This window comes from Ostrea edulis, chromosome 2 (assembly GCF_947568905.1).
Source record: "Ostrea edulis chromosome 2, xbOstEdul1.1, whole genome shotgun sequence".
Classification (NCBI taxonomy): Eukaryota; Metazoa; Mollusca; class Bivalvia; order Ostreida; family Ostreidae; genus Ostrea; species Ostrea edulis.
Window position 1 is genome coordinate 38396944 of NC_079165.1, and position 25923 is coordinate 38422866.

General features: G+C 35.9%; 1 protein-coding gene across 1 annotated transcript; it reads right to left on the minus strand.

The window, feature by feature from the left end:
- Positions 1-8265: 8265 nt before the first annotated feature.
- Positions 8266-25903, minus strand: LOC125681994 (G-protein coupled receptor GRL101-like). The gene is made up of 5 exons (XM_048922359.2): positions 25798-25903; positions 16561-18663; positions 12940-13067; positions 11581-11637; positions 8266-8869 (listed from the first exon to the last, which is right to left on the minus strand). Exons 1-5 carry the CDS (start codon positions 25883-25885, stop codon positions 8819-8821), a joined length of 2427 nt encoding a protein of 808 aa, XP_048778316.2. The 5' UTR covers positions 25886-25903; the 3' UTR covers positions 8266-8818.
- Positions 25904-25923: the final 20 nt, after the last annotated feature.

Sequence of the window (25923 nt, forward strand, 5' to 3'; positions counted from 1 at the left end):
GTACTAAGTTTCAATATCCTGGAGTTTACAATTCGGTTTGTATCCTGCCTTCAAGGTTTTCCAACTAAGAGATACTGCGACTTTGACCTATAACCTTGAAAAACAATAGGCATCTTCCTCTTATCATGGTGATCAAAGGTACAAAGTTGCAATATCCTGGAGCTTACGGAGCTTACGGTTCGGTTTGTATCCTGCCTACAAAGTTTTCTACTAAGTAATACTACGACCTTGACATTTGACTTCTGACCTTGAAAAACAATAGGCATCATTATCTCATCATGGTGATCAAATATACCAAGTTGTAATATCCTGGAGCTTACGGTTCGGTTTGTATCATGCCTACAAGGTTTTCCTACTAAGTAACACAATGAACTTGACCTTTGACGTCGACCGTGATAAACAATAGGAATATTCCTCACATCATGTTGATCAATATACCAAATTGCAATATCCTGGAGCTTACGGTTCGGTTTGTATCCTGTCCACAAGGGTTTTCTAGTAGGTTTTCCTACTAAATGATACTACGCCCTTGACTTTTGTGCTCTGACTTTGAAAAACAAAAGACAGCTTCCTCTCATCATGGTGATCAATTGTACCAAGTTGTAAAACCTGGAGCTTACGGGTCGGTCTGTATCCTGCCCACAAGGTTCGGACAAACGGATGGCCGACGCCATACCATAATACGGGGTCCCGTCTTCGACGGGAAAATAAAAATCAACGGACCGAGACGAAATTCGAACTTGATCTGTAACTTGTTATGTCAAAACAATGTACCTAATATCAAATGGATATCTGCAAAAACAGAGCAAAAAGTGTGGAAAACTGATACATGTAATTCAAGCGATTTTTCTGAGCCCAAGGGCCATAACTTAGTGAAAATTCAACGGACCAAAACCAAAATCAAACTTGATGAACGGTTAAGATAACGAACAGTGATCAATCTCATAATCCTACAAGCAATACAAAACAGATATTTGAGCAAACACGGACCCCTGGACACACCAGAGGTGGGATCAGGTGCCTAGGAGGAGTAAGCATCCCCTGTCGACCGATCACACCCGCCGTGAGTCCTATATCCTGATCAGGTAAACGGAGTTATTTGTAGTCAAAATCAGAGTGCTAAGAACGGCTTAACAATCGGTATGAAACACTTCAGACAGCATTTGACTCATTGATAGATTGTATTGACGAACTAGATCGTTATAACGACCATAGGATTTGCGAAATGCTGACTTCAATCGAGACGGTTGAAAGCCCTGTACCATCAACTTATTTGTTAGTAGCTTACCTCGATTTAAAAACTGACTATACGCAGAACAAGCTCTTGCATATCGAATCAGTTGAGATATATAAACACCATATGCAGGTGATAATGGAATATTGCTACATAAATATGGGAAGTTGACGATGGAGAAGCTGAAATCATCCCATTTGTCATACAGTTGAGGTGTCGGTTTGCCGTTAATGTCTACTTTCAATAAAATATCTGAGTATGAAGCAGAAGTGGACGACCCTGTGGTGTCCTTTATTTCGAGCTCACAGGGATATATCAAATCGACATATGAATGAAAGTTATTATTGTTAATAGACAAAACATCATCGATATATCGAATTCAAGGCCACAATGAGATATTTTTTCTTCTCAGGTAGAAGTTTTTGAATAAATTTTGCTTCATATGAATATAGAAACAGGTCAGTTAACAAAGGAACACAATTCGTGCCCATGGGAATTCCAACAGACTGTTGGAAGACCTGATCATCAAAGACCACGAAGATATTGTCAATGAGGAGCTCTAGCATATTTTTTATTTCAACTTCAGAGTACTTGTGCGTGGAATAAGAGTGGTGTTTAACAAAGTAAGTTTATGAATGACTGATCACTAGATATGAATATTTAAAAAGTCTAGTCTTTAATTTATCGTGAGGAATGGTCGTGTATAGTGTTGAAAAGTCATAGGTTTTAATGTTATTGATTTGGGAAATTTCAAGTTTACTAAAAGTTCTTTAGAATTTTTTAGAATCCACATTTGATTAACACCACTTCTGGCATATGTAGTCGCACAGTAAGTTTGAAGTTTCTCCTTCACAGCTGTTAATATTTTCGTGAGGAGCAAAGATAGGGGCTTGGTAGAGCAATTACTGGATCCAGCAATGTATCATTGTAAGGGTTTTTATGTAGTTTAGGAATCCAGTATAGGTACGGTAACTCATATTAATTCGACCAATTGACTGGGATATTAAATGTGTCTAAAACTGAAGCTCGGTTTTGAAGAATTTCATCTTTTGAAAGGTTAGTTGGAGTATAAGTACGATGACCAAAAGTGGAATTAATGCCGAGTTCGTTAAAAATACAGTTGTGATAATGAGACTTACAAACAACGACAATGCTGTTACTAGCTTTGTCAGCTGGAACCAAAATATATTCCTTATGTAACCTATCTAATTCTTTTATCACTTCTGGTTTACTAAGCACAGAAGGATGCGGAATTTTAATATCATTTAATAACTTTTAAAGTGATGACTTATAAACGATGCTGATTGGTTGGAAAAATTCGATTGACTTCTCTGTCAAAATTTCGTTCGGAATTCATCTGCACTAAGCACGCGGGACTACTTTTCTCTGGAATGCGTCTTGCCCGTTCTAATTTTAGCGCTATTTATAGAACGGGATTTTCCACACAAGCATTATACATGTATATAACGACATGCATTTGTTTGATTTTTGTTTTTCATTGCTATCAAAAATTAACACAACTAAAGATATGAATAAAATACAAATTAATTTAAAGAAACAACATACATAGGCGATGACGTGGCAGAATAGTCAATTTGATGACGTAGACTACTTACTGGTAGCAGTAGACAGATTACACGAGTTCCCGGTATGAATCGTCTGCTTTACGAGATCGATAACATGACAGAGCAAGTGGCGGCTTCTGATCTGGTGAATATCAATGAAATTGAACTGCGTTATATGGGGCTCAGTCAACGAGTGCGTTTTGAACGTTTTCCTCGATTTTGAAATGGAGCCGAATTGCATTCCACCGTTCCAACGACACAATCAGTGTTCAACGTCTCCTCCAACACGATGCAGCATAAATCCAGTCACCACTTGTTATCTTCCTTTATATTTAATTCAGCTTTTAACCATTGCACCTTTAATTTCGCGTATAATCCATTTAAATATGCACAGTAACTGTTCCTGACCTGAACGCACAGCCATGCCGTTTTGTTTTTGTTTTCATTCTTGCCTATATGTATTCCTACGCGTCATTTCAGAAGCGTTAATTCAAGCTTTTTGATGGGAGAAACTATTTGTTTTTCTATCTTAAAAACATAATTAAATGATAAGAAATAAAACTTATAATTCTTTGTTTGATGCATGTATCAAACGAAACATTGGACGGAAAACTTTTTCATCAATGCGCTACGCGCATTGATGAATTTTTCCGTCCAATGTTTCGTTTGATACATGCATCAAACAAAGAATTATAAGTTTCATTTCTTAAATTCCTGTTATGCTTTTAACCCATTCTGACAATGTATCAAGTTCTTCTTTTTCATACTTAGCCCATCGTCTGCCATAACCTGTTAGTAGATATGTAACTTGTTATTGCAAAGCAATGTACCAAATATGAAATAAATATCTGCAAGAACAAAGGAAAAACGTGCGGTAAACTGATTAGTTAACACGGATGTGGATACTTGTAGAAAATATGTCATTAGTAAAACTTGTGACGTAATGCACACAATTCTGGGGGAATCCCCCGACACATATACAAGTACATTTGCTAAACCACTCTATTGTGTAATCACTGTAATATATATTTTTTATATGTGGTCATGATACTCTTTGAATGGGAGTTAGTTTTTTTTATTTTTTAATTGTGGGGATGATGGTGGCAATGTTAGGGGGGGGGGGGGGTTGTCTAGGATCACCTTTTTCTAATTCAAGTCTCTAGTGGAACCCCTCTCTGTCTTTTCTTTCAGGACCTTTCTTACAAGAGATTAATACATGTATTAAGAAAATCTGATATAGGCATTACTTTCTTGCAAGAAAGTAATTGTAATTTGTCACCGTTCGACTTCAGTTGTATAATTTGCAACGAGTTCTTAACTTTACCTGATAAACAAATTTCTAAAAATTCCCTCTTTATTTTCAATTGACGCAAATTACAGGTGTATACCTTTGAATCAGTTTCACATGTTGTAAACTTCAAACTAATACATGTTTTAAGCCTCTAGTGATCTACTGCCACACGAATGACGGACTCTAGACGCCTCTTAAGTCTTTGATCAAACGTTGAATTAGCCTGTCACTCCTACTGTAGTGACCATCTCAGTTCATGTTTGAATTGATAGTGTCTTTGTCCAGTGAAGATCCGGGTTAGCATAGGTCCTCAGTACCCCTTGCTTGTCGTAAGAGGCGACTTAATGGGGGCGGTCCTTCGAATGAGACTGCGAAAACCGAGGTCCCGTGTCACAGTAGGTATGGCACGATAAAGATCCTTCCCTGCTCAATGGCCCTAAGCGCCGAGCATAGGCCTAAATTTTGCGGCCCTCCACCGGCAGTGGTGACGTCTCCATATGAGTGAAATATTCTCCAGAGGGACGTTAAACAATATTTAATCAGTCAATCATATGAAGTTGTTTTCCATCAACTGGCTTTCTAAAAGAGTTGTTAATTAATTATAAACCGTCTGTCTGCTTCAGGAATTTCTAAACCTGACTTTTTCATAGACAGGAACTGAATATTGTTGTTTTCACTGCACTCCGAATCTTTTAAGAATGAGTTATTAAACCTTCCCATGTTTGAAATTATTCAATTTAAGTGATACAAATAACTTATCACAATATTACTGCTTTTTATTTCCTTTAAGAGGGAAGCAGATATAAGGAAGAAATATAAGCGAATTCTTTCATAGGATTAGGTTTTCTCCAAGTATGATTGATATCGCTAAACTCTCAAAGAATATCATTATGATAAATAAAATTATTTATAGGATTAATGATATCATGAGAATCCTCATTGGGTTCATATGATATACAAATTGGGCTTATTTTCTGTTGAAAAACTAAGTGCAAATGTAGTACCAGTGTTTTCTGAAATAAACTGTCCATGCATTTGGTACTCAAAAGTTATCATTAAATAGAATGGCAACTCCTCTTGAGTTTGAAGTATAAAAATTGAAACGAGCTTCGTAGCGCCATTCATTTCTAATTTCTTGTTCCATTTCCACTGTAAAATGTGTGTCTATCAAATATAGTATGTTGCCATGCTGTTGGTGATGGTATTGGAAAATATCTTTTCGTTTCTTATGTCATTTAATCCTTGAAAGTTCACGAAGATATTTTTTGATTTCTACCATGTGTCTGTGTTTATTATGATAGATTTAACTAAACCCAGACTAACAATATCCATGATCCTCATTGACAGATTTGAAACGTTAAGAGAGAGAGAGAGAGAGAGAGAGAGAGAGAGAGAGAGAGAGAGAGAGAGAGAGAAGAATGTATACACGTAGGAGTTGAGGACGTTGATTCATTATACAGCCGGGTAATTCGTTAATTTAGTCGGAAAAAATGCATTGTCTACACATCCATTTGTCGTTTTGTATACCGGAAATTGCATTATTGAAGGAAATTGTCAGATCCAGCTGATGTAATTATAAATTCAGGAAAATGCAAATACAATTAATAGGATAGGACGATTGCGAAAAAGCTATATAGGCCTATTATATACACTGTAAAACCTAGTGGGAAAATTTTATGGTACAATTCTACAATTAAAAGGTATGTGCAATAGTACCCATGTGATGTCATCGGTTTTTCAAAAAAAAAAATCTTTATGAAATTAAATTTTGCGCATGATAGAAATATATCTTTCAAAGGAATTTTATTCACTTGATAAAATAATTTACATATTCCATAGATAATGAATTATTTATGAAATAAATGCTGTCAAAGACATTACTCCTTTGCTGGTATTTCCTCTACTGTACGTGTATGTCTATTACATCATGATTTCCCCAATATCCATTATTGATTTATATATATTTATAAATTAGCAGTTTTTCGAACCTGTTAACATGAAACTTTTGTCATTTTAACAGGTTGTCTATTTTTAGCATTCTGTTGTACGAAATTTTCTGATATTGACCTATACTTATGTACATGTATTTTGTATGTCCGACATTTAAAAAAAGGTGAAAACATACTCATTTTCTTCGGTATTAATCAAATTAAACTATATTGTGTGGAAATTAATAGTTTTTCCACTTTCAACCATTAATATTGATAAGTCACAAGAGGGTGGCACTACATTAATAATAATAATCAGTAATAGTAAGTGTATCAAATGCGCATTTCTAAATATAACCTACGAGTAAAGCACACCAATATATCCGCAACAGTCACTCCTGAAATACTCTATTGACAATCTCACATACGTGGTGGTCCATGATTCGGAAGCGGTCCGGGCCAATATGATTTGGGTCATACCAGCGCGTTATAACCACACCCAGATTTTTTATTCTTATTGATTTCATATAGGTCATAAGGCGCCTCCCTGCTCCATCATCCCAGTAGCTTTCGTTAATTTTCCCGGGAGAGTCTACTACTCTGTAGATTAGAATATGATGATCGGCTGCCGCTGAGTAGAGGTCTACACAAATTTTCTTGAATAGGTTTTACCTTTGCCTCTGTAGCGAATATTTCGGAATCCTTCGATATGGTACAATATGTAGTATCAATTGTAGTGTCCGAGATATCCAGGTTTTCGATCTCATCAGGTGTAAGTTGTAGAGTATCCAAAGTGTTTTATTTTTTGTACTGGGTCACAATAAGGGTCACTATTTGGCAAAATTACTCGCCCCTGTTCCACTCTCGCCTTGATTTTGTTTTCGAGCAGAGTCAGATATAGTGTGGTCTTCTGCGTTCTTCCAGCTAGCCAAGGGTTTACGATCCGCTCCGCTTCTCTACAAACCTTTGCTGCATCAGAACGATTTTCGTAGCTTTTAGTGGCGTCCTCTAACGGATGGAGAAAACAAGCTGTTTGGATACATCATGTTCAACCAATGAAAATGCGTTTTTCAGCTACACTTTGTGTTGTGGCAAAATAAAAAAAACTAGCTGTAATCAGTGAGTTACACTGTTTTATATGTAAATCATTTAAAATCAATAAAAAAAAATCGTAGGCAAAGCCTCATTGCACAGTCTATGCACCACCATGTTGTATGGAAACTACGAACATCTGATTAAATGGAAGCGTTCTGAAGACAATAACTAATTGTTTACACATTCCTTCGTCTTGCACGCTCTCTGCAGGGGACTTGTCCTGCATCCAATCATATGCAGGAAATTGTTGTCCCGAAAATCGTGCCAACGTAGCCAAGGGTTGTAGAGAAGCGGAGCGGATCGTAAACCCTTGGCTAACGAACATGGGGGTGGTTTTGGGCTATTTTAAAGAAAGAGAGTCTGGTATTCTGTAGCTTTTGTTATCTCGTTATTGATGTAAATAATAAGATACAAATATGTACATGTATTTAGTTTAGAAATGAACCGACAGATGTCTTCGCCCATTAATGATTAGAGTGCTGCGGTCACTGAGTCTCTGTTAATTAAAAAATATTTAATCAAACACAATATGTTTAACTTGTTGACTTGATAATATATTGAATTATTACTGTTTTATACATACAGTCAACAGTAAAGAAATTCAAATTTAAATTTTAAAACACAGTTGATATTTTGTGCATCTGTAAGGAATTGTTCTAACTTCTATTGTATATGTGCCAATTACATGGGTAATAGAGAAGTTAGTGGTGTTAGAGAGAAATGTGGTGGATAACTTGGATATCGTGACCAAACAATGGAAACCCTGATATGGACAAACGTTTCTATGGGCATTGGACGATTTGAAAGACAAAGTAAACGAGATCGAACATGACATGATGCACATGAACACATTCCATAATGTGAAAAAGAAAATGAATTTGTTAACGAAAATGTAGTAAATGATAAAGCACAATTTGTTCCAGGGGAATTCCATCATACTGTTGGAAGACCTGGTCACCAAGGACTAAAGTACATAGACATCTTATCAATGAGGATCTTTTCAGTATCAACTTCAGAGTACTTGTACGAAGAATAAAAACCAATCATACATGTACAATGTACTTTAATTCTATTTTCTAATTCCCTAAAAGTTTTTGGACTTTTAAGTTTACATTCAAACTGAAGGAAAGAGAATGTTGATTATTTTATGTGGTGCGTAATACAACTATATATAAGGAAATAAATAAGAACGCGGGTGTGATCGGTCAACAGAAGATGTTTACTCCTCCTAGGCACCTGACCCTTCTGGTATATCCAGGAGTCCGTGTTTGCCCAACTCTTAAATTTTGTTATCTTCACCTTTTTATGAGGAAAATGTCTTTTATTGAAAATTACATAATTTAAATTGAAACTTGACTTTAATAATTGAACACTCGATAACAAACAAAGCGATCTACCAGGATAAATGCAATTGTGCTTGAAAAAATTCGAAAACCAGAGAACCACGAAAAGTATGAAAAGGCAATATGCCAAAGTAAAACATGTAGTGAACAAAGTCCTAACAAAAATCATTGAATAACACATAAATCCAATTCAATCACAACAAACGATAACAAATAATTTAAATAACTTTTGTACGTGGATAGTTTTGTACATTCGTGATCACAACGTAACGTGTGTGCCCTTACTCCCGCTTCAGTGCAATAACTGCATCCCACTGGAATACGTCTCACGATTCAATAACTGTATCCCACTGGAATACGTCTCACGATTCGCACACTGTGGCACTAGATGGATCTGCACGCATATATTTCGACTAGAAGAAAAAAGAAATATACATGTACTGGATAATGAAGTGTCATTTTATGCAGTAAAAATTATATTTAAAGTAATTCTACCCTCATGTGACGTCATAATACTTTGCAAACTCAATGATTTTAATGTATGACGAGAACATAAATTTTGTTATAGTCATTTCCAATAGTTATTTTTAAAAATCTTGTTCAACATAAGATATTTCAAAAGTCTAAATTACTTAAGAAATAAACAGCACTTTTGTTGAGCTGTTCATTTCTTATATTTATATTAATCTACTAAATCACCATTTGTTTACATCGTGTATAAGTCAGGAAATATTTTGTTGCATAAAACGAACTCCTAAGATCCACCTATGTCATAGCCTATTGTGACGTACATGTACGTCAAAACATAGACATGACGTCACACTTTACCCTGCCTTTTATCAACATTGAACGGTGCACTGTATTTTGGAGCTAGGAGACCACAGGATTGGGATGATAATCCACGTAAGTTTACAATCTTAATCCAGGGTGTGACTTTGCGAGATCTTTGTAACACATAATGCATGTTGTATTTTTTCAAATCATTAAGATCTCTCAGTCGCGTGCTTTAAACTAGTTCATAATCCGTTCATAGTCAATATGGACGGATTGTGTCGCGTGCTGAAATTGGTTGGTTACATGTAATGGAGGAAAATGAGATTTGCAATATAAATATATGTAGATATGAATAATTAATGATACATTTCAAAATACTGAATCCAAGGGCAATAACTTTGTTTTCATTGATTTCTTTAAAAAGTCAATTATGCCGAAGATTTCATTTACTTTTTACAGAAATTTTGAATATATTTGCAAAGAAACAGTTTCATGAAATTCTTAACCAGGGTTTTTTTAAAAAAAGAAAGAAAAAGGTTTGTTAATGCTGTTTAAGGAAAATAGCAATTTTCTGACGTTGATATATGATCCTGTTCATGTATGTCTTGCATCTTAAAAAGTCTGAAAACCTAAGCATTTTATTTGATAATCTATTGGGTATGGAAAAATATACTTTCTATACTTGTATCAAATAATTATGCGAGCCTGAAGTTATCTTAACTTTGATCAGTTTGTTCTTCATACAAGTAACATTGTATAATGCAAATGCGTACAGTTTGTTACGCAAATATATATTTTAGATCGCTTCGTTGGAGTGAAGTCTGGGCGCAATATACAAATGTAAAAGCCAATGTCGATAAAATGAACGACAATTGCTCCTTTGCCCAACGCTGGGAAAATAAGAGTGTAAATCGCAGGTCTTATGTTTGATACTTTGAAAATCGAGATCCCGCGTCACGGCAGACGTTGCAATGACAGGGAATCCTCAGTGCTACTTGTAAATGGCCTTTAGAGCTTAATATTTGTGTAACTTTCATGATCCCCGGGATAGGGGTTCTGGCCACAGGCGGGGCCAAACTTTGTATATAGTGTTTATGTGTAAACACTTAAATAACATCTTCTTTAGTGCTATTGATACTAAATTTAAACTAAACAGATATTTAGAAAGAACAGGTAGTCCTTTACCATAATTGTAGATTTGATGATCCCAGAGGTAGAGGTTTTGGTATCAGGGTGGGGCCAAAATGGTAAACAATATACATTTTTAACTTCCTTTTGATAAGTATCATTCAAATTCTTTTCTAATTTGGTATGGACACATTTGGAACAAGGGGGGACAAAATTGTAAATTTCAGGATTCCTGCACCCCTGGGGCCTTTAGGGCGGGGCAAATACTGCCCAAAATTGACCAATTTTCAAGACTCTTCTTCTCAAGAACTGCACATGTGTAAGAAAAACTAAATGCATAGTGATGTAGAGCAGGAAGACCTCTACCAAAATTGTACATGATCTCCGGGGCAGGGGTTCTGACCCAAGGGTGGAGAAAAACTTTCTATATAGTGTCTATGTGTAAGACATTTAAATAACATCTTCTTTAGTGTTAATGATATTAAATTAAAACTAAATGGATATTTAGAAAGAGCAGATCGTCTTTTACTAAAATTTTAAATTTCATGATCCCCAGAATAGGGGTTCTGACCCCAGGGTGGGTCCAGATTTAGTATATAGTATGTATGTTTAAGTTTGCTGATATTGTATAAATTCTAAATGCACACTTGGGATTAACAGAAAAGGATGTACAAAAGATGATGAATTTCACAACCCAGGGTTTTGACTTTAGGGTCCAAATTAGTCATATCTTTTGATGTTTTAACGTTAACACACCTATTACATTATGTAAAACCTTTCATCAGTGTATGCACTTTTGAGGACAGTGGAGTTTTCATAACACATCTTGTTTTATATTGTTGCTGTGAACATTAGAATGTAGCTTAGATATTCAGAACAGGAATTTTTTTTTCTAGATTTCATAGCCCTTGGGAGTAGTGATACGTTTTCACTTGTATTCAAACTCGCGACCTCCCAGCTAAGATGCGAATGCTCTACCAATGAGCTACCGCGACCGGTCATTGGATTTTGAGATATGTAATGTTCATATTCTATAATACGATTTTATTTTCAAATTGGCAGGTGGAAACGAGCACGTTTTTCATTTTTCCCAATATCTAACATGTTATTTCCCCCCATATAGCTTTAAACCGATCATTTGATTCATTGTTTGAAGAAACATATATTACATCCTCACCATATTTTGCTGTATATATTGTTACAAAAAGTTCTGATTTCTTACCTTCCAGTATGCCAATTGTTGTTTCAGCTGCGAATATATCTCAGCCTCCTGCTTTTTCTGAAATGGAGATATATCAATTCTTGCAATTTCATAAAATATGATACATTACATATGATTGCGTTGCAAACAACGACTTTCTACTGCATGTAATGCTGATAGTTTTAATGGACACTGATGTTTATCAGGAAAGTGTAATGTAAAGATCATCTGTGATGACATTTAGCAAGACTTTTTACTTTGTGATGGTAATGAACAATAATATGGAAGATCCGAACTCTATGGTTTACAGGTGTTTATTTATTACTATTCATATTACAAATCACATTTTCCTCTGTGAACCAATCCATTTCAGCACGCGACACAATCCGTACATATTGACTACGTTAAGGAAGTATATGAAAAAAATTACACGCGCGTCAGAAAACCGCCTCCCTTCATTTCTCAATCATATTGATGTATTACTCCCAAACCAAGGTATCCCCAGTCCAGTTATAATGCTGCAGTGATTTGAGTTGTTACGTCTAACAACAGTCAAAACATTTTCACTTTGCAATTTTTAGTAAATATGTAGAATATACTGTCTGCGGAGCCCAAGGAGACACCAGATGGTGTAAAGAGGACGAGGAACTAGACAATTTCCATTTCACAGTAGCGAAGACGCAGCAGTCAAATTTACCAAGGGTATAAAGAAGACAAATAAAGGGAAGTTCTAACATGATTTTTAAAGGAAAATATTACAGTGAAAAGTATGTTTATCAAAATGTCTCACTCGAAAAAAAACAACAACCCCAAAACAAACAAACAAACAAACCGATTTCTCTTTAAAGGGACTGATTCAGGATTTTCCTCCAAATTTTGTTTTTCACTTTAAATGATCAAAATCTACAGTCTAATATGTTTAGTAAGTTTCACAAAAAAATTAAGGTTATTCATCATGTCAGAAGCTCTTGATAGAGAGTTTATTATTTGTTTCGAAAACAAAGATTGAAGTATGTTATTGTTTACGGAGTTTTCAAAATAAATGAATATTGATCCAAGTTTATTATATATATCACATCTCAGGTATACTTTAGGTAAAACGTATCATTTAAAAGTTAAAATTTGTGATTGTACTAAATGAAGATGCTTTAAATTACAAAATTAACGTTTAACTGGTTTGTTTGTTTACATAAAAAGACTTGAGTCTTTGTTTACATAACATACATGTAGAATCAAAGCTAAATATTGCTCTTATCCTTGTATTCAGACGGTCCAAATTTTGGTTGTCAACATCAAATGAGCTATATTTTTAATTTCTAACATAAAAAAAGAAAAACATTTCTTTCGAAAAACGGTAACCAGTCCCTTTAAATGTCGTACCTTTCGTTTGATAACTGCAGTTAAGGTGTAGAGCAGTGGATTGAGGGCCGAGTTGATGGGTAAAACCACCACAATAATCCAGGCGTACACATCCGGGGGAACGGCTATACCAAAAAAAGTCAACATTCCTAGAAGAAAAGCAAGAGGATGTAAATTAGAATTCACTTTTTTTTCAAATGTAGATGCGATCTACCTACCTTGACAGCATAATTCATAATAAACATACACGTAGTCACTATTATACTTTCATTGACTACACATGTAAGAATCTGGCAATCTATGATAGATTATAATTGTAGATAGTCATGTTGCTAAGGAAACACTTTCAAAGATTTTCACATTCATTTCTTTTAAAATTTAAATTTATACATAAAAGTATACATTGGCTGCCCTCGCCAAAACGGCAGCACCATAAATATGTTAATTTTAACAAACTTGAATCTACCGTGTTACATATTTCTAATTTGTTTTGATAATTCTACCCATGATCGTACGAGAAGATATTAATTCTATTTGTTTAGGTTATTTTTCCTAATATATAATTCTATGTTCGATTTTAATTTTACTCGCTTAATCTGCCCCCCTTCCCACTCTGAGGGACCAGTTGAACGAAAGGCGAAGATAACGAACAGTGATCAATTTCATAACTCCTATAAGCAATACAAAATAGATAGCTGGGCAAACACGGACCCCTGGACATACCAGGGGTGGGATCAGGTGCCTAGGAGGAGTAAGCATCCCCTGTCCAAAATAAAATTGAGATTATTTGGACATGATAGACTATATAGTATAATTTTAAAAAAATTGCAAATGTCTCAATTTACTGTAAAGAATTTTTTAAAAGATTTTTTTTCAAATCTATCTCCAGATATGAAATTTTGATATTCTTCCCGGACATTTGAGGAGAAGAAAAATAATGTCTCTGTACTTTTCAAGACTGTAATAATACTTAGTCTACATTTCGCACATCAGATGAGTTTTCGGTAGATTTTATTCGATTGCAGAAATGCTCCAGCATTAGTTAACTTTGCTTATGTTTTTCCAGCTACTGCATGATGAACAAACGTGTATTCCATTTACCCAAGAACGGTCTGTGGAAATTTTGTTAAAATACACGATTCTAGAGAAGTTAAAACAAGAGGCCCATGGGCTTAGAATCGCTCTTCTGATACATTGTAGAACAGGCAAAAATTCTCACTAACCAAGATTCATCAATTAAAGTTTGATAATGTTAAGTCAAATAGTACCTGAAAATTTAAATGTAACTGTCCAAAAGTAGGTCACGGTAACCTACGTTTGGTCGACACACTGAGGACTCAAGATACATTAACTGACAAGTCAAATAGTATTCAAATATAGCCGTCAAATTCCAAAAGAAGGCCACAGTGACCTACTTTTCGGTCGACACACTCCAAAGACTCAAGATGCATCAACTGACAAAGTTTGATAATTGAAGTCAAATAGTATCTGAAATATTTAGATATAAACGTCAAATTCCAAAAGTAGGTCACAATGACCTACTTTTTGGTCAACACACTCTGAAAACTCAACATGCATCAACTAACAAAGTTTGATAATTTTAAGTCAAATAGTATCTGAAATATTAAAATATAGCCGTCAAATTCCAAAAGTAGATCACAGTGACCTACTTTTTGGTCAACAAACTATGAAGACTCAAGATGCATCAACTGACAAAGTTTGATGATCCTAGCTTTTATAGTGTCCAAAATATACATCTAAAATTGAAATTGTGAAATTTGAATGTCTGCAAAATTCAAAAAGTAGGTCACGGTGACGTACTTTAAAAAAAAAATGTTTTGAGGCTTCTAGACGCATCAACTTACAAGGTTTGATTATTCTAAACCTCTCGGTATCTGAAATAACAACCTAAAATGTATTCATAAATGATTAGCCATAAAATTCAGAAAGTAGGTCATGGTGACATACTTTTTACATGACGCAGTTCAAGGTCCCATGATCCACCAACTGACAACTTTTGATGATCATAGGTTCAAAAGTGTCCAAGATATGCATCAAAATCCGTTTAATAATAATTACCTCCGAAATTCAAAAAGTAGGTCACCATGACCTACTTTTCAGACAACATGATATTAGGTCCTAAGATGCATCAACTGACAAAATGTGATGATCCTAGTCCTTATACTAAGCAAAATATCAGTTTTCACAAAACAAAATTTAAGATCAACTTTGAAGTGACCTTGAGATCACACCCTTTGCCAAAGGATGATGCCTTCAACAATCTTTTATCTACAACCTATCCTCATCCTTATGCATAAGTTTGGTGATAATTTGTCCGGTGGTTCTTGAGAAGAAGATTTTTTAGCAACCACTACTTTTGTTTGCATTTTCCTAATTATCTCCCCTTGTTAAAGGGTCACAACCCTAGTTTTAGTACAAATAAAAGCTCTTGGGCCAAGGATACCATGTGACAAATTTGACAAAAATTGGCCAAGGGGTTCTTGAGATATAGCCCTTTTTCCAAAAAGTTGACGCACACCGCACACCAGACATATGGCCATATGATTAACTCTTTGAGCCTTCGGCTCAGAAGAGCTAAAAATCAACAAAATATTGATGACTGATGGGATTCGATTGGAAATGCATTAGATCAAGATAAGACCCTAGGAAAACTGTAAAAGTAAGGTGTTCTTTTCATGCATGTGATAAGGGAATATTGGTACACAAATATGGGAAGGTGACGGTTTTATATGTTGTAATTGACAAAAGGTCTTTGGGAAGAATAGTGCTTGCACTAACCGGGTTACTTTCTTTATATAAAGTATTATTATATATTTTACCTACAGTTACTGACATGTGCAAAAACCTCGAAAAGACGTTTAACAATTGATTTAAAAAATCGATTCAAGACAAGAAATGACCGGGTTGCTTTGAAATATGTTATCTATCATAGAGACAGCAGTACAAAACATAAAAAAGATATATATCAAATGTACATTTTTGTCCAAAAATGGAAGCACTTTTAAAATGTCAACATGTATATCTTCAATGTTTTATAGCATCTATAATGTTTAAGGCCTGAAAAATGTTAAGTAAATGCTGTGAGAGGAGTTGGTTACACATAGTAGATACCATGTTTAAAATGACAAAGTTCAACTACAAAATGACACATGTACATCTTCAATGCTTCCAGAACAGCTGTACAAGGTCTGTAGGATGTGAAATAAATGTTGTAAGAGGAGTTGATTACACAAAATAGATACCGTCCACTAAAGACATGCTTAAAAATTACTAAGTTCAACTACAAGTAAATTTTGCAAAAAAATAAAATAATATTCAACACGTCCAATCATTTTCATAAGGCAGATGCACATCTTCAATGTATGTTCAATGTATCCACAACTTTAACTTTACAAATTTTGAGTAATGTCATGTTAGAGGTGCGAAAGGAGTTGATTACACAAAGAAGATACCCTATTACAGGGACGCCCGCCCGCTATTCAACATTCTATAAGCCTTTTGCACGTTGTGCAACCCGGCCAATTTGGTATTTTGGTTTTCACAGTTTTTTTCCTCCATTAGTATGGAATGCTCTTGAAATCACAACATTTCCCTAGCTTGTTTACATTCCAATCCCCTTACCTATTGTTCCAACTGGGATCCAACAGCAGATGTCCGTCAGTACTATCGCAAACACTGTTGCAGCCAAATTTTTCTCCCTTTCTTTTGATTTGCTGGATCTAACACTTGCCCCGGAGCGCATAACTTCTACAAACATACTGATTTGCCCAACCAATATCCCGAGGAAAAGGAAGAAATTGAAGCCTACAAATATTATCATTGAATATTCCCATCCTGTCCGTCTTTTGACAGAGAGTGGAAGAGAAATGCAGATTCCAGACTGGGCATAAAAATCTTTGAAAATTGGGAGTGGTAATAATGGAATCAAAGATAGAAGAAGAGAAATCACCCAGGCTAGAACAGATAAGATGGAAGCAGTTTTTATGCTAAATTTTAGATTAGAGAAAGGGTATTTTACTGCAATGAATCTATCAAGAGTGATAAGAAATACGGTAAGAGCTGACGCCTCACTCGACAGTGTAGCGATGATTCCCGTCACAGTACACGCAGCACTGTGTCTCCACGTGTAATCGGATAGCCCATATCTCCCTGTGTATATCAAATTTGTTATAGCTACAATGTACAAGTAGACTCCCATTAAAAAGTCTGCTAGGCTCAGATTTATGGTGAAAATCGTATACTTTTTGGAGGACATATTCTTGAAATTGTAAACATTGTATAACAATACAAGAAAATTTCCGAAGGTTGCCAATAGAGCTATGTACCAAATAGTAACACTTAAAACTGGGACATTGATAAGATTTTCACAGGAAGATATTCCATCGACTGGTGCAATGCACTGTAGCTCATTAGCTGTACGTGGGTTGGCACAACAAATAGAAAAGTACTCCACTTGCAACAATTGCAAACTTTTCAATCCATTAAACATTCCATCATAAACTTGGAAATCGTTCTCCTGAATATACAGTTCCTGTAAGGATTCTAGTGGAAGAAATGTCCCAGAAGAAATTCGCGAAAGTCTGTTACCTGACAAATCAAGGAAAACAAGTTTCTTTGTTGACGAAAAAGCGTCCTGGTCAATGGTGTATATCAGGTTTCGTCTTAGATTAAGATAAAGGAGCTCTCTAGAAAATAAATCGCCATGTTTTAATTCTGTAATACGGTTGTCTGATATGTTGAGAACCTTTAATTTGACATATGAATTTAATATTGGAATCCCTGATTCAACCATAGCAGATAGAAGATTGTGCTGAAGGTACAAAACCTGCACTTCTTCACCATGGTGTATGTACCGAGTAAGGAAGTTGTGGCTTAGATCGACAATACGCGACTGAAAAACTGGTGCATAATTCAGTCTGCAGTGACTGAAATTCATCATACTTCTGAATGCCCCACTTATTGTAGTGCTGTCACCTGAAAAGTCTGCCGATATTGTAAGAGTTTCTGTGGGGAAGGTCATTGTCAAGTTCTTTATATGAAATTGAACCCCAGTTCCTTTATTCATATCAAATCGAGGTATACCACTTTCACCATTCCCAATTACGTTTAAAATAGTACAATTCTCTAACTGTACTTCACGCAAAGACAATAAGTTATCCTCCAATGCGTTGATGAGTATATAATCAACAATTGAATTTTGTATCTTTAGGTGGTTGAACCTGATACGTCTACTCATGGGACATACACACAAGGTTTCTATAATGGAATCTAAAATGTAAAGCGAGAAAATGTGTCGATTGTCAAAGAGATCGACATTAAGAGTACTGCAGCTTACATTCTGAAGTATGATCACCTGTGACATATCAGTACATTTCGTGTTCACGCAATTCAGGCTTCTACCAAAACACTTGCATGCTGAAGGACAAAATGGTGTACACAGGGAGTTACTTGTTATTTCAGTGTCACACTCTTGTGTTGTCATTTCTTCTCCAGTACAATCTTCGAAATCAGTTGAATTTGTCCCGTTAATTTTGCCTACGGTTCCTGGGTTATTCTCTATGCACTCCACCCCACATGACGCGTTAATGGAAGAATGTTCCTTGTCAAAACTCTGCAATGCTTCGCTAGAGTTTGTAGTGTTACCAATAACCGTTGATATGGTATCATTGCTTGTTTCCTGTTCGTTGCTCGAGACATAACAAATTGGATTTTCATTAGCATCATCTACAGAAAGAAGAAATAAATATGACAAGACTTTAATGGATTGACGAAATTATAGATTTCGAATACAAAATATGAGTACTTCTTGAATATATTCCAAAAAGAACGACAGACAGTGAATTCGAATATTGCTTGAAGAATTATTGGAAACGAAATAGTTATTACTAATAAATGCAAAGTTACACAAAAAGACAGAGAATGTCTTTTTGTCAGTCTACTATGTTGTAATACCATACAAATGTCTTGGCAAACTCTCGAGAAATCACTAATAATGTATGCGCGTTTCTGAACATGGCTGAAATCAAGTGATAATGAAAGATAAATTAATGTTACTACAAACGTATAGGGGAAAGGGACATATCTCGGGGTGCTGGAAATGACATTTACTAGAAAGTTAGGTATATGAAGGAGCTTACCAGAAGTAGAAGATGTAAAATACCTATGGGCGGTTGAAAATATTTTGCGTAAAATAACAATTCAAAGTACATTTGCAGTAATTAACTGGGTCCTTAATAATTAATTATTGGGATAATAATGAATATTCTTTGAAGGTGTAGTAAATAAGAATGGTGATAATGATGATGTAGACATAGAAAATAATGCTTATTAAGACGTTTTATGAATGAAGTCAACATGAAGTATTTACTCCAAACAAAAATAACACAGTGCTTTATGCATTAGAGTCAGCCGTACCTGCGAGTCGGACACCTTAATTATTAAGTATTCTTATGATATAACAGTGTACGCAAAAAGCAATATATTTGCAAAACCTGTTGCACCAAATATTATGAAAGCATCAAGGCCGGTCAGGGGAAAACATATATATTGAATATTCTAAAAGCTGCCTGCACCCGCTGGATACAAAATCCTTGGGACGGACCAGATAACTTACAAATAGTTCTAATAAAGATTACAAAGTATATGTATATTGTGAAGTGCATGTAACCAACCCTACAAAACTAGTTCTTTACTACGCATAAAACTCGATTTCTATTGGTCAATTCTTTACCAATACATGCTACATGTATATAAACATTTTACCGTTAATAAAACATTTTATCGCAATTGCTAACGTAGCGAGGAAAATACAAGTCTTTACTCCTTAACATTATAAAACATAACGGCACTCTAGGTTTCCTTTTAACTCTTAAAAGTTTATTGTTATTTCGAATTTCCAAAATTCCAGCTTGAGCATTTGTCGAAATGCACATCTGGTGCATCAAACCTGGTACCGTATAAGGTTTTACATAAACAACACTATGTTTTATGCATGACAATCAGTCTTGCGTTCAAGCTAAAATAAACTTTGACATAAGTGAACGCTTTCCAACTCAATCCCACATTGTAGCCATCCTTTGAACTATAGCTTTTCCATCCTCCATGCCTTTTCAGGCATCTCTCTCGTCAATAATAAAATTCCCTGGCACAGTCGTTCCCCCAACCTTAATTTATGGAATCCAATATCAACCCCCCCCCCCCCCCCCCCCCCCCCATCAACATATCTAACGAGAAAACTGAAAAGCCAGAAACGACCCCGCAATAAATATTATCCATCTACAACTGAACTAAATATCTGATCGGGTAGTTGAATAGGCATGGTTAGCAAACCCACCCTTATTTTTCTCAAGGCTTGAAAATAATATGAAGACTTGAAATATAGAGAATGCTGTCATTCATTACAGTGTTGTAATTGATAATTAAAAACATTCTGAGTCCCATAACGACAAAACCGATAAATTTGAAAATCGATAGGAGTAATCCTCTTTCTATTCCGAGTATTACCATTAATTTCTATGAAAATCTTCTCAAGTTATTGCAAACCTATAATCTTATCAGTATTAAATATTTTAAGTCTCATAACTCCGTATCGACAAAGCCTATACATCTGAAAACCGACTAGAGGGTTTCTCTGCCGAATTCAAGCATTATGTATAAATTGTATGAAAATCTTCCCAACACAGCTTAAGTTGTCGCATGAACTAGCAAGTGCTGACGAAAAGACAGCTGATATAACATCTGAAAAACAAAAGGGATATTCCTCTGCCTAATCGTACGAGGGCGCGTCAAGAGGTAACCAACCCATTCCATTTCCGATTGACCAAGACGGTCACGATTTCCATGCCTTGTTTCAATACATGTTTTATACCCGGGTACAATATTGCACGCGTATCAAGTCATTCTTTAATAAGATATTGAATGTCAAACATAGCAAGTGATGTAAAGACATACTTTTCATACCGTGCTATAATTCGGTACTTGTATTTAAAAGGTAAAACAGGCAAGGAAATACATGGTAAGTTAGCCGATGTTTAATGGGTCTTCTGCACCATCTTATGATCAGGTTAAATTCTGGGTAGGGGAATTTAAATGTGGTAGAACGTCATTAGAAGATGAGGCCAAGTATGGATGCCCACTGGATGCCACCGACGAAGAAGTGTGTAAGAAAGTTCGGGATCTGGTATACTCTGATAGGTGAATTCAGGTGGATGAAATAGCGTAGGTATTAGGCATTTCACATGGTTATGGTAGCGTTTCAACAATCCTACATGATCGTTTAGGTATGCACAAGCTAACAGCCCGTTGGGTCCCCCAATTCCCTTAGCGATGAGCATATGGCAACCAGGGGCCCGTTTTACAAAAGGTCGTAAGTCTTAAAATTAGTCGTAAGACATAACTTACGATGTGAGACCGTTTTACAAAGATTTAGGATTTACGAGTTACGATGAAATTCGGCCTCAAGTCTACGACCGCCCGGGTGCGACCCTAAGTCCCAAGTTTTGTCGTAAGTGCTCCATAAAATCTTTGTTACTATGGTTATTAAAATAATTCAACATGGCTGCATTTCTAATGTTTAATGTAAAAAACGTGCGTTGCGGGTGTTTCGCGACAGAAATAATCCGTTGGACTACCTCAGTGATGTTGAGGTAGTCGAGAGGTATCGTTTGCCCAGGCAGTATTTCTACGAGTTAACAGATTTAGTGCGGGGAGACGTAGAGCATCCTACAAACCTAAGCAAGGCTGTACCAGCTATTATTCAAGTACATACCATGATTCATTATTGTCTGCACACAAAGCCCTGTCCTGCCTCCTTTGTTTACTAGAATGCGTCACTTCCTCTGATGACTGTGTCACACAAAATGTGGTTACGTACTCGTATATTTCCGTCAGTGCGCGGATCAAACAGATGTAGCAAGTGTGTGCCATAGGACCCATTGTAATGATTTTTACAATGTTTGTATATTCCCGCATAGACCATACTTTTTCCAATGATCATGATGATGTTGACTACTTCAAGCATTTTTAAAAAGAATATGCATGTCATATCAGATCTTATTTCGACACACCCATCCACACGTAGGCCTAGTTATGTACGCCTATATTATACATGTATGCACTTACATGTACTAGTACATCATTTATATGCACGGTGTTATCCAATATCATGGTAGATTTATAGCAAATATCAGTATGTATGAGAAAGACACTGTATTGGGAAAAAATTGTGAGTGAATTAAAAATTAATCCCTAACCCTTTTCCACGTCCGCCCCCATTCATTAAATTATCAGTTAGGCTTATTAGTATGTTTGTAATGTATTTCAAATGGAAAGGAAATTTTGAGTGAATTAATTAATTTAAAATTAATAACTACACCCCCCCATTATACCAGTTATTAGTATTTATGAAAAAAATAGATGGTGTTGCATTTCTTTTAACGTGTGATTGAAGCCCCCCCCCCCCTCTAACAAGTACCATCATCCATCATATTGCTTGTTATATAACCATAAACGAACTGCAAAGATTCACCTTTCCGTCCTATATTAGACCACTTGATACAGCCACGTACCTGTAAAATTATGATTTTATATCGCCTAGTATATCATGTATATTATAATACACAAGAATAACTCTTATTTAAAATCTAACTTTTAAAAAATCAACTTAATTTCCTTGATATTGGAAATCTGTAATAAATATTGAGATAATTAGGAATATATATAATTTGAGATCAAATAATAAGTCTAATTATTCATATAATATGCATGCATTAGCACGACTAACTTATAATTAGCCATCTGACCCCCCCCCCTCCCACCTTAGTCTTGTAACTCGAATATAAATGCATGTGCATTTGTATATACAATGTATGTAAAAACAAAATGCTTGCTTATAACATACTATGCAGTAATTAAGAATTGTTTATATGTACATGTATTGATCAGCTTCAAATGGTTAACATTCAATCAACAGGTTTTGGCTACAGTCAGGTGCCTAACTACCCCCCCCCCCCCCTTCACCCCTTTGATTTATTTTGGCGATATTTTCTTCAAAATATGTGGATTCCCTGTCTATCCCATCCCAATTTAGGTAGTCGTTTCACTGATAGTATGAATTAGTAGTTTATTAATTAATGTATAAATTAAGATTGTATGCCAACATGTTTGGTAAATCAATAGATTGAATTGAATAAATTTACTTCGCTTAATTAGCAATGCAAATATATAATTCAAAGTTAATTTGCTCCAATTTTCTTTCCTCCCCAGTGTCTGCGCGTCAAAGCGTCGGGTTTCGCGGGGTATCAACTTCATGCGCTGAAGAGTTCCATATACGACTTGCGACAAAAGAATTTACGATATACGATTACGATACGTTTTGTAAAACTGTCCTACGATCTGTCGTAAGTTCTTCAAATTTATGACTTAGGACTTAAGATTTACGACTTTTTGTAAAACGGGCCCCAGAGCATCAGTATGCAGCACCTTGTTGAAGCGTTTTAGGTCAAAAGATGATTTCCGTTTGCGTCTGGTGACTGTAGATCAGACTTGGGTTCATTATCATGAGCCAGAGAATAAAGCTCAGGGTCGTTAGTGGGTAGGGCCTGAATCCCCGACACTAACGAAGTTCAAGACGCAACCATCTGCTGGCAAGGTCATGGTATTTTGGGACGCAAAAGGCGTTATAATTATGGACGTTTACCCAAGAGAAGTGCAATAACTGGAGTGTACTATGCATACTTGCTAGACCAGCTGAGAACCGCCACCCGTGAAAAACGCCGAGGTAAACTCTCTAAAGGTGTTTTGCTGCAACAGGACACAGCGCTAGTCCACACTTGCAAAGTTGAAATGCATGCCGTAGAGCGAAAAGGGTATGAATTAATACAACATCCTGCCTATTCGCCTGAACTAGCCCCTAGCCACTTCTTCCTATTACCAAACTTGAAAAAGGATATCCGTGGACGTCATTTCCAGTCTAACGAAGAAGTAGCGACGGTAGTTGAGAAGTGGGTCAGTGGAAAGGACCCTGCCTTTTTCAGTTCTGGGCTGATGACACTTGAACGTTGTTGGTCTAAGTGCATCACACTAGAGGGCAATTACATCGAAATAGAAGAGGTGGATCTCATCTGGAAATAAGTTGGGCTGGTTACTTAATGACTCGCCCTCGTAGTATAAAGTGTTTAAAGGTGAATATAACGAACAATGATCAATATCATAAATCCTATAAAGAATACAAAACTAAGACTTGGGCAGACACCTGGACACAACAGAGGTAACGGTGGAGTAAGCATCCCCTGGTGACCGGTCCTATATTTCGGTCATGTAAACGGAGTAATCAGTGGGCAACATTAATATGTAAAATCAGAGCGGTGTTTAACAAAGGTGAAGATAACGAACAGTGATCAATCTAATTTATGGATCAAAGTAATTTTTAGATTGACTGATCACAGATATTGCAAAACCAGCTATCTATGACGTCAAAAGCCTCGTCTTTAATTCATCGTGAGAAACGGTCGTGTTAAGTGTTGAAAAATCATACGTTTTGGTGTTGTTGATTTGAGAAAAGCTTTGTGATTTCAAATTTTCCAAACGTTCTTTGTATTTTTGTTAGAATCACATTTCGTTTACACCACTTCTCGCATTTGTTGTGGTACAATACGTCTGACGTTTCTCCTTCAAAGCAGTTCACATATTTGTAAGTGAGATTTTAACTTTCCGCTTAAATACTGTTTACCCATTCTGACACGTTGTCAAGTTTTGGTCTTGATATTTAGCTCATCATCTAGCACAATCCTCAACAGAATTCATCACTTAGAGATGAAGTTTGTTAGCAAATTGAAAGACCGGAGCCCTCTGAATTTCGGAACATTAAAAAATGTGACATAAGGTCCTCTTCAACTATATTGACATCACCAATAATGACTTGTCCAGCTGGATTTGATGAAAGAGGGCGAACTTATAGGATGATTTTGTATAGAATCGTCTATATCTAAGTGCTGCAGGGTTGTAATTAAAAAGTATAGCTGCAATACTAGATGTATATTTGTCAGACATTCCGGGTGCAGACTTGAATATGATGGGATACAAGACTGATTAGAGGAGAATGTTGCTCATGTTGACAGAATATATTCTGATTTGAATATACGTATAGCCCAGATGATCAAATTATCCATCTTGTGCATGCGCATATCTAAATTTCTTCATAAGGAAAAGCAATGGGACGAAGGGAGAGTGCAACCTTGCGATGGCGAGAGTGTGAAGTTGCGAAATTAGTATCGATCTTCGGCTCCATAACCATAGCACTTTCGCCCTCTCCATTCTCGTTAGAATAGGTCCTTAGTACCCCCTTGCTTGCCGTAAGAGGCGACTAAATGGGGGCGGTCCTTCGGATGAGACCGCAAAAACCGAGGTCCCGTGTCACAGCAGGTGTGGCACGATAAAGATCTCCCCTGCTCAATGGCCATAAGCGTCGAGCATAGGCCTAAATTTTGCAGCCCTTTACCGGCAGTGGTGACGTCTCCATATGGGTGAAATATTCTCGAGCGGGACGTTAAACAATATTCAATCAATCAACCCTCCATTCTCCTAATTTCGCGAAGGATCGAGTAGTCTAAAAAATTTAATTGATTTTGATTTTGGATTCAGTATTATCCTGCGTCCATTTGCATTATTGCGATACACAAATTACATCATATTCCATAGATATTATTAGATACTGAAACAAAATCCTAAGACAATATTACAATTTCATCTGCAGTTTTGTTTTAATAAAACATAATAAGTTGCTGTCTTTAATATCCTACTGTGTACATAGTCAAACAAAAGATTAAAATGAAAGCTATCAAATATAAAATCAATACTTACAACAGAAACGTTCATCCGAGCCGTCCATACAGTCAGGACTTCCGTCACAAAGTAGTCCGGAACTAACACATTCCTCACTTGAGCACATGAACTCATTAGATGGGCAGGAATCTGCAATGCATATTA

Excerpts from the sequence above, each read along its gene's own strand:
- LOC125681994 (XM_048922359.2), bottom strand. The coding sequence starts at position 25,885 with ATGTGCTCAAGTGAGGAATGTGTTAGTTCCGGACTACTTTGTGACGGA. Across the intron at positions 18,664-25,797 it reads CTCGGATGAACGTTTCTGTT|ATGATGCTAATGAAAATCCA; the intron begins GTAAGTATTGAT and ends TTCTTTCTGTAG. Across the intron at positions 8,870-11,580 it reads AACAATTGGCATACTGGAAG|TCGAAATATATGCGTGCAGA; the intron begins GTAAGAAATCAG and ends TTTTTCTTCTAG.